The 10,164-nt window shown below is 30.6% G+C and overlaps 2 protein-coding genes across 8 annotated transcripts; both read right to left on the reverse strand.

Annotated features, from left to right (window-relative positions):
* Positions 1-70: 70 nt before the first annotated feature.
* Positions 71-3,472, reverse strand: LOC143898781 (odorant receptor 46a-like). Its single transcript, XM_077408498.1, has 6 exons — positions 3,328-3,472; positions 2,520-2,907; positions 1,816-2,148; positions 1,325-1,526; positions 886-1,038; positions 71-790 (listed from the first exon to the last, which is right to left on the reverse strand). The coding sequence occupies exons 2-6, from the start codon at positions 2,870-2,872 to the stop codon at positions 743-745; spliced, it is 1,089 nt and encodes a 362-aa protein (XP_077264624.1). The 5' UTR covers positions 2,873-2,907; positions 3,328-3,472; the 3' UTR covers positions 71-742.
* On the reverse strand, positions 2,076-8,551 carry LOC143898773 (odorant receptor 10-like). 7 transcript variants are annotated; one of them, XM_077408481.1, is made up of 6 exons: positions 7,449-8,551; positions 7,306-7,370; positions 6,835-7,068; positions 6,377-6,578; positions 5,977-6,132; positions 5,502-5,626 (listed from the first exon to the last, which is right to left on the reverse strand). In XM_077408481.1, the coding sequence occupies exons 1-6, from the start codon at positions 7,665-7,667 to the stop codon at positions 5,570-5,572; spliced, it is 933 nt and encodes a 310-aa protein (XP_077264607.1). In that variant the 5' UTR covers positions 7,668-8,551; the 3' UTR covers positions 5,502-5,569. The 7 variants fall into 7 exon arrangements, with proteins under 7 accessions (XP_077264603.1, XP_077264607.1, XP_077264605.1 ...); XM_077408479.1 differs by having other exon boundaries at positions 6,835-7,170; positions 7,449-8,550; XM_077408477.1 differs by lacking the exon at positions 5,502-5,626 and adding an exon at positions 2,076-2,207 and having other exon boundaries at positions 6,835-7,170; positions 7,306-8,550.
* Positions 8,552-10,164: the final 1,613 nt, after the last annotated feature.

A 10,164-nucleotide genomic window follows, 5' to 3' on the forward strand; every position in this document is an offset into this window, starting at 1 on the left:
CGGAGGGGCTTCGCTATTCGCTTATAGACCATCGATGATTTGCCTCCATGTAATTTTGATGAAGGTAAATTCTCATCCGTCTAAAAGTTACTTTATTTTACTATTACTATTAGTGTCTGTTCAGTATTGTCTCGCGCTACTTCCAGTTACAATTTATTCTGTTCCTCGCATCGATTTTCATGGCACATTTGCATGATATTTTGAGCGAAGATAAGACAAATAGAGAAATATGTATACCTGCCTAAATATAATCAATCTTTAAACAAATCTATCTATACATTTTACCAATTATCTTCACTGATATACTATTCTTCTTTTATTTTTTTTTCGTGTTTACAAGATTGTCTGTTATGCATTATTAACTGTTATTCTAATTTATTTAACGATTTATCTTTGGAGATCCTGCAGTTTTTGATATCTGCATTGTAACTTTTTTATTAATAAAATTTGATTATATTTGAGTATATTTAATCTCAGTCTTCGATTTTGATGATAAATATTTGATGAGAAATGTGAGTGATGGGTACTACAAGAAATACAGATAAATAATATTTTCTTTATTTATATATGTAATATATGCGATACATGCAACTGCGCAGACAGGAGACTATACGATTACCATCCAAGGTGTTTTCATACTTATTGTCCAATGTTTCTTAACATATGCACTGCACATATTTTAAATACTATTTGTTCTTTTTCCTTTAATAGCATTTATCATTACTATTCTTTTTGGGTTTGTTTAAGTCGCTTTAAGTATATTGTATATTGAATATGACATTTTAAGCAACTAAAGAATATATTAATTTTTATGTAACAATTTTTAACTCAATCCGCTATTGCAGCTATATACATATATCAAAGTATAATAAATTTATCCCTAACCTTCACGAAAGAATCTAGATTCACTGAAATGTGTGCACTAGAAAATTCGATGGGCATCAGAGAGCGATTCATAATTATTATAAGATTCTCTTTTACTTTCTTGTCTGCTGTTACCCAATCCATTCCAAAAATTTTATCGGCGAATTGAATGCTCTATAATAGAAGTTGTCACAGAAGAATATAATTTTAATTTGACATTTTTTGTTGCAGTAACTATAATGATATGTTTAAATGTATATATTAACATAACGTTAAGCTTAAATTAAAAAATTTTGATTTGGTTTATTATTATTAATCCTGAAACTAATAATAATAAACCATCCTGAGATTTTGTGTGTGTGTGTGTGTGTGTGTTATCATTATTTTTAAATACATTCACAAAACGCGTTCAGTATGTATGCTGTACGCACTTACTTATACGTATTACTCGTTATATTACCTTCAATTTTACTTCGTTTCCGTACCAAGAATAGATAAAAATTTGCATACACATACAGATTGTGTACATCATCAGTGGAACATATTTCACGCTTAATGTGGTTTTTGCCAATCGATAAAGATTGGAGCATACCACTAGCATGCTCGCTATGAATTGGACGGCAATTATAACTCTGAACTTTTTATTCATTGTGTATGCAAACCTAGAGAAAAAACAATAATTGTTTATCTTTAAAATTATTATTGCTTATAATTAAACATTACCATATTCTCGATTGAACTAAATAATTTTTATCTAATTAACAAAAAAAATTTCACATGCGTATATGTTTGCAAAATATAAAGAAATATTAAAATAATTAAAATTAGGAATCTGTGTGTATAGTATATATATATACAATATATATGTATGTATATATATGCCCTACGTGCTTTGTATCTTAATATCAATTTTAAAAAAATCTAAACGCATAAAATTGTACAAAGACTAACTTATAGATATGATCGTGTTGACGTACACATTCACCCAAGTCGCTTCGATTGCGCAAGGCTTTCTTCATACGGCATTCTAAGATCTCGATCTGGCAATAAATATGCAGCAGAAATCCACAAATAATTATATCGCAAGCAACATTCACGATGGACGCAACCGTCAAGCTTATTAATTGGCGAAAGTACGTGAAATAATACACTATATCGGAGCACTCATAGGGTATCCACTCCCTATACGCTAAATTTCCTTTCCGAAAGTCCGTAAACAAAGATGTCAAATTCATGCATCCGCATGTCATCTCAACCAAAATTGTGTAGATTATAGAATGGGTCCTGCAAAATTACTGTGGAGGCTGGACTAATTCGTGATGACTTTGTTTTGTATTTCTCTCCTTTAATTAAAAAGAAAAAATAATATATTCTGTACTTCTTTCGAATGGCAAAAGATCTCTATTTATCTAGTATTTATTTATTCTTTGTTTTATTAATAAAAGTATTTGCCATTTTATCAATTAAATTAAGAAATGCTACAATAAAAAGTAATTATAGATAATATATAAATAAATAATATATTAAAAAGATATAATATCATATATAAATCTAATATATATATATATATATATAGAGAGAGAGAGAATTGTTGAAACGATCAAATTAAAACATGCGGATTCTTTTTTTATTCCTTAAATGTTTCAACTTCTTACCGTATTTTGTTATCATATTTTTGTCGAATCTCAATTTCGTCTGGTTCCAAAGGTTTAAACGGTTTCTCAACCAACGCGTCGGTTAACATTTCAATATTTTTACGATTTAGCAACAGGCTGAATATCTTGCAAGAAGCGATGATCATGGCCAGCATTATATAAAAGGTATCCGTGAAATCGTCGGGATTATCGACATTCAGGATAATGTCCATAAGTTGCGGTAACATGAAGGTAAGCAATAATAAACACATAAGAATTGTGTATACATTGTACATGGTACGTTTGCATAATGAGGTCCAAGAGATTGGTCGCCGACATCCCACCGCTGTGAGGACTTTCAATGGAAATTCCATAATTTGCAATTCTCGAAATATTTTTCACTCGATCTCTAGTTTAAGACAAAACATTTGTTATATTGCTCACTATTACACACTACTGCATATTTCTTGTAACTTATCCAAGAGGCATAATTGTGTGATATAATTATGCAAAAAACATTATATATAAAGTTAAAATTTACGAACTAAAACAGATCAAACAAATGAATTATTTTTACTTAAAAAATTGTATTTTATAATTACAGTTTTATACGTACATAGAAAAATTACAGTAACACAGTAAAATTTAAAATTTGCTTTTATTTTTTAATTTTACTGTTATTATTAATAAACATAATATTAATAATTATGAGATGTTTTATATTTTATATAAATTCCATTGATATTGAAACAAGCGAAATACATATTGCGCAGAATTGCATTTTATCCATTAACTTTAGATATAATGTTCAATAATACAAATGACTTACTTGAATAAGAAATATAAAATAGTGTTTTGTAAAGTTTGCACATTGATTTTAAAGCAATTTTGCAAACTTTAACGAATTTTACAATGTCGAATCTATTATAAACACGCAATACTATAACCGTCTGCATTCATCGTTTGCCTCTTTGTAGAACCTTCGTAGACTACACATGTCATCATAATAATTATAGATGTACCAAACTCGTCATATATTCCGATCGGTAATAATATACTTTCGTAAATTAATATGTATAGCTGTGTCTTTTTTGCGACTTTCATATAACGACTTATAAACGAAATAAACAGAAATAACGTGGGAGAAACGAAAGCTTGATAGACCATAAATTATGGTGTGTCACCATGAAATTTTAATGCAGCTGTTCTATACTTACGTAGAAAAAATATGGAATTTGTTATTGTGTCGCCAGCTCCGCCTCACATCCGGCTGTCATCGTTCTGCTGCTAATATTGATCTATTCATATTTCTGACAGGGTACGAACGGTTCAAAGAACTAATCAAATATACATGTACACTTGTCCCTCGATTTACGAGATACTGCTCATACGCGGTTTTTCTATACGGTAAATAGTCCCTTCGTTTACGCGGTACTTTTTATACCTACGCGGTCTCAGTTTTACTACAATCTCAAGTACGCGGTCAGAACATATATCTTTTTATGATGTTTATTGACATTCTTATGTTTGCAACGAGTGTACAAAAACATTAACGATAATACATTCAATCGCTATACTGAGATAGCGAAATACTACATTGCGCAAAATTGCATTTTATTTATTAACTTCAGAAAATAAGTATTATATTCAAGTATTATATACGGTGTATCAGACTACCCGTCTCACTCCATATACGCAGGGTAACAAGAAGTTGAAGAGAAATGTTAAGTCCCAAATCCTATTCGAAGAATTGAATTATAGTATTTTTGCAGTGTACTGAAACTGACCGGAAATAATGGCAACTGTGATCAACGTTGAATCTCAAATGGGAACATATGTCGTGAAAAGTATCGTTGGATAGAGCTTGAAAAAAAAAACATCTTTTATTAGACCCTGCAAGTGTTCAAAGTGTTTTCCATTTTGATTCAAACAATTCGTTGGCTCGGGATACTATATGGATCAGCGTTTTCTTGAAAGATGGATTGGCAGAAGAGGTCCTGTAGTAGCTTGGCCGATCTCCTAATTTGACCCCATGGATTATTTTTTATGGGAACGAGAGTAAAAAACATGGTTGACCAGCAACATCCAACGACAAGAGCGCATTCGAGAAGCATGCCGATCGCTGAGTGACGCAGAAGCTCTTCGAGATATAGATGACGTCAGAGAGAGTATCCACTTTATTGTTTGAATCAAAACGGAAGGCTTTGAACATTTGTAATGTCTGTAATACAAGATACTTCTTTTTTCGAATACAAAACTTTGTGTTATTACGATACAATCACTTTTCAATTTTCCAGTAATTTCTCCTCAACGGTTGGAGGTACTGCGATTGTGTTTCAATAAAAATTGTTTCTTTTTTTTTTTCAAGCTCTATGCAACGATATCCCATAGATATAATCCTATTTAAAATTTCAAAGTTGACTCCAGTTGCCTCTACTTCTGAGTAGCGATCATGTAACTTTTTTCCCAGAGCGGAAACGTGAAAAGTGAAAATTTTCATGTAACTATCTCTTTCTATTGGTGTTGAATAGAAAGAGATAAACTTTTCACTTTTTACGTTTCTAGTCTTAGGGGAAAAGATACATGATCGATCCCCTGATCAATTCCAGAAAACAAAAATACCCCCATTCGATTCTTTGATCAGAATTTAGAGCTTAACAATTCTCTCCAACTTCCTGTGACTTCGCATTTACGGAAACATCGGATTGTGGGATACACTCTGTACATACATAAAATAAAAAAAAGTGTCGGAATTCCTGAATCAAAAACTTCCCAAAACAAATATATATATATATATTTAAAAAAATGTTTTAAATAAATAAAGAAATAAGATGTTTTCAGGTTTTATTACACTGTTATTAGAATATTTATAGAAGATTTTACATAAAATTTGCAAAATATATCTAATAAAAAAAGGAAAAACGCGTGTATTAATCAATTATTATTCATCTATTTCTTAATGCTACATAGAGTAAATAACAGAAAACTCAAATAATTAACATTTTAATCACACAGGTAATTTAAATAGAAAATATGGTTCTCTAGCTCCTCCGTACTACTTTCCATTTGAATTATGTTGTTTGCGTTTGTTGTAGTATATTATAAGCCGAATATGATGTTCTAAGTAACTGTAACAACGGTGTAAATCGTTTTCAAATTTATTTTAAGATTGCTCTCTCTCTTTCTCTCTCTCTAATTTCGTAAAATATTAAATATATATAAAAAGCCAAATATAATAAACTATATGTAATACATAGTTACTATAATCTCCAAAATAACTTTATAAAAATTAGTTCTTTTATAGAAAGAATACAGTTCTTATGATAAAATGACAAATTAAGAGATAGATCAAACGTTGTTACGTGTTGTGTATTATCATTTTTTCAATGTGCAGATTATAAAAATTAGTGTCCACAATTTTTCAAATAAATATCTTTGTTAATTAATTATTAATTATTTAGTGACTTGTTATACTCACGCTTACAAAAGAGTCGAGATTCATTGTAATAATGTAAGCGCTCGAAAATTCAATCGGTGTTAATGAACGATTCATAATCATCAACAAATTCTGTTTTCTGCTTTGCTTCATTTTCAGCCATCCCATTCCAAAGATATTAGCGGCGAGTTGAACACTCTGTAAAACATATAACACGCACATGAATTAAAACATTATACAAGATTTTCAAGAAGAAATGGTAACTAATGTTTTCTTATTTCGATTATATCAGAGTATTACTAACAATAAGTTCATTACAGTTGCTTATTGTTATAGATTAACAATTTTATACCTGGTAAGTATTTAATATCGCGTAAGGATAACTTAATAAATTATGTAATATATATGTTCGAGCTTAGCGAAATATGCACACAGTTCGCACCTTCAGCTTCACTTCGTTTCCATACCAGCAATAAATAAGAATCTGCGTCAGCATGGCGAATGTGTATAATATCAATGGAAAGCATTGGGGACTCAACGTCATCTTCGCCAATTGATATAAGTTGAAACACACCACCAACGTACTCACTACAAATTGAATGGCTATAATAATCTTGAATTTTTTGTTTACCATTAATGCAAATCTACAAAATAAAAATATCTTAAAGAATATCATATTGATTTGAAAACACTTACATACATTTTTATTTTCAAGATCTATTTTAAAATACGTTATATGTCTATTTTAAATACAAAAACAATTAATAACGAGCTCTTATTGTTAACACTCAATATTTATGCGCAAAGTTATTTAAAGAAACTCGACATATAACTGATTTTTAATTTTCCAAATATTTTTTATTACAATTCACAATCTGCAGAATTATTAAAGAAACTAACTTAAATATACAGTCGTGCTGACGCACACATTCACGCAGATTGTTTTGGCCGAGGGAGATCTTTTTCAGCCGGCACTCCAGTATTTCGATCTGACAGCATACGTGCAATAATAAACCACAAATCAAACTGTCGCATGCTACGTTCACCATGGAGCCGAAAAACGTGCACACCAACTGACGAGCGTATATGACACAGAATACCACCTCGGACGTGTAGTTATACGGTGTCCATTCTCTGTACGTTAAAGTACTTTTTCGGAAATCCGTGAATAATGATATCAACGCGGTGCTTGCACACGTCGTCTCGATCAAAATTGTGTACCATAAAGTGTCGATCCTATATAATGGCTGAGCGATTTATTAAGAACATTTTTGTTTGAATTGTTGTTTTGTACAATATCTAATTACTCTTAAAAAGTTTAAACATTTTTGCATTCTTAGAAATACAGAGAGAGAGTTTTTTTATACTTACTGTATTGTTCTGTCGAACTTGTCGCGAATTTCTATTTCGTCAGCCTCCAATGGGATAAATGGTTTCTGGGTAAGAATGTTAGTTAATATTCTTATATTTTTACGATTTATCAAAAGACCGACTATTTTACAACAAGAATTCACCATGGCGAGCATGAAATAGAAAGTATCAGTAAAATCGTCGGTATTATCGACATTCAGAATGATATCCAAAAGTTGAAACAGCAGAAAGGTGCACAGCAGCAATACTACGAAAGTCGTATATATGTTATACACAGTACGTTTACACAATGTTGTCCAAGAATTCGGTGGCCAACATCCCACAACCGTAAGAATTTTTAATGTAAATTCAAGAACCTGCATTTTTCGTGTTTTTGATCTCACTCTCGAAGATACCAAAACGTCAATAACGTTATACTGAATTACTTTTGTTATTGTAATTTATGCGAAGTGTATAATAAAGTATATTAACGTTTTTTTTACTAATTAATAATATTATTAAATGTAAATGCCGTAAATGCTAATAAATTGAACTGCTCTCACAAAACATTAATTGTTGATCGATCATTATATATAGCACGATCTTCCGACATAGATATTTGTTTAATATATATGATATAATAATATATATATACAATGATACAAAGAAGATTCCATGTATCATACGTAAATATAATTAATTTTGCAGTTTTAAGTTAATCCGCTCATGAGAAAATACAAGGATTAAAAAGATTCAAAGTTTCTTCCTATGTGTAAAATGCGAAAGTTGTTCTCTCTATCAATAGCACCGTGAACTTTGCGAAAGACTATGTGACAAACCTCAGAATGTCTATAGTCGCATATGATATGACTTTCTGACTACATGAACCCTGCTGTATTCTAGTTTCCCCTCCATGTTCAGTAACTATATAATTATCGTAATACCAAGCTCGCAATATCGTTCTCCACTTTCTTGTAGCGGTCCGCATAGGCAATCGTTGTCAAATAATGCTAACTTTATACATACATATACGACAGCCATATAATATAATGATACATCTAAATATATCGAGGAAAATATAAGAAAGCGAAAATATAAGAAGCGAATATAAGAAAGTTTCAGAAACTTAATAAATTATGAATTGCATTTTACCTTTATAAAATAATAATGTATGTAATCAACCAGTTTACTTAATAAATGTTTATCAGTATCGCTAGCTCTATATATGCCTTTGTCTTTTGTCTCAAATTTTAATGTTCAATTCCGTTTCTGGTATTGACTTGAATAGTCATAAAAAATCTCTGACAAAATATAAAATATAGAAAAATTTTTTTTATAAGTGTACGTACATATATACTGCATTATTAGGTATTTATTATATATATTAAAACGTCTTTTTGAATTTTTATTTTTTCCTAATAAAAATTCATTAAATAAATAATTATAATAAAAAGCATTATATGCAGTTGCCGTTTATTTGTTCACAGATGTAATCACTAACTGTGATGCAAACTTCTACAGATATAAATAACTATCAACAACAAGATATGATATATTGGAAAACATTTTAGTAATAATCTCAGTTTTATTTATACTTTATGCTCATAACTCCTATACTTGAATTATAAGTATGATATAAACTGAATATGACGTTTTAAGTAACTGCAACAAATATATACAGAGTTTGTATTTCATTTTTTAATTCTTATTACATTTATCTAATAATGGTACTTTGTTTAACGTTACTATTATCGCATCATTTACGTCACAATAATTTTCCAACCAATTTTTTTATAAATTGTTTATTCCCTTACTTTTCAAAACTAAACAAAATAGTCAATAATAAAAATATATTGTCAATTGCGCCAGTAAAATACATATTTTATCATGAAATATGTAAATTATGAAATTACAAATCAATTATTTTACTAACCTCTATGAGAGAATCGAGATTCATTGGCAGATCATATAAGTACTGATAAATTCTATTGGTATTTCTGAACGAGTCATAATTATCAATAAACTTCCTTTGAGGTTTCTGTCCATCGTTACCCCATCTATTGCGTTTAAACTCCCCTAATAAAAGATGTTTCTTCTTTCGGATCCTCAACTTTGTATTATAAGTTCGACATCATCACCTTTCAATTTTCCAGTCGTTTCTTTTCAATGGTTGGAGATACTGCGATTATGTACGAAATAAATTAAAAAAACAAATAAAAAATGTTTTTTTTTTTTTTTTTTTTTTTCCACAAGATCTATTTAACGATATACTTACACAACTATGTTCCCATTTAAGATTTCAAAGTTGGCTTTAATTGCTACTACTTCCGGTCAGTTCCAGAAAAAAACGGAAACACTCTTGTTCGATTCTTTAGATAGGATTTGGGGCTTAACATTTCTCTCCAGTTTTCTGTCACCTCGCGTTTACGTTTACGGAAAAATTAGTCTGATACATCCTGTATATAAAGGATATTTCGAGATTCATAGAACAAACTTTAAGGGATAATAGGTCTCACCAAATTTTTGTTAAGAAACCCGTTAAGTCCCATAGGTCTTGAAATTCTATATAGAGTGAAGAAAAAGTGTCGGAATTCCTGAATCGAAAACTTCCCAAATCAAATACTTTTGAAAAAATTGTTTTAAATAAATAAGACTTTTTCAGTTTTTATTACACTTGTAACGATGCGCCCCAAAACGCATCATTCCCGGCGAGCATCAGCCGGATGCCGCCCGGCCGAACACCCGCCGGGCGAGACAAGGGACAAGGCACGATGTGCCCTTTTTTAAACTAATCATCTCGCGTATCAGTCCGCAAACGGACTTAGCGCGGCAACCGACTCGGAGCGCCGAGCGGTGCCGAAAACGGCCGAGAGCCACCGA

The sequence above is a fragment of the Temnothorax americanus genome, unplaced genomic scaffold (genome assembly GCF_048541705.1).
Source record: "Temnothorax americanus isolate GAGA-0224 unplaced genomic scaffold, ASM4854170v1 Scaffold24, whole genome shotgun sequence".
Taxonomy (NCBI): domain Eukaryota; kingdom Metazoa; phylum Arthropoda; class Insecta; order Hymenoptera; family Formicidae; genus Temnothorax; species Temnothorax americanus.

Coding starts and splice junctions, on each gene's coding strand:
- LOC143898781 (XM_077408498.1), bottom strand. CDS start 2,872: ATGGAATTTCCATTGAAAGTCCTCACAGCGGTGGGATGTCGGCGACCA. Junction 1,039..1,324: donor GAAACGAAGTAAAATTGAAG/GTAATATAACGA, acceptor CTTCTATTATAG/AGCATTCAATTCGCCGATAA. Junction 791..885: donor ATCTAGATTCTTTCGTGAAG/GTTAGGGATAAA, acceptor TATATTCTTTAG/TTGCTTAAAATGTCATATTC.
- LOC143898773 (XM_077408475.1), bottom strand. CDS start 7,667: ATGCAGGTTCTTGAATTTACATTAAAAATTCTTACGGTTGTGGGATGT. Junction 7,171..7,305: donor AAGTTCGACAGAACAATACA/GTAAGTATAAAA, acceptor GCCATTATATAG/GATCGACACTTTATGGTACA. Junction 6,579..6,834: donor CAGCACGACTGTATATTTAA/GTTAGTTTCTTT, acceptor TTTATTTTGTAG/ATTTGCATTAATGGTAAACA.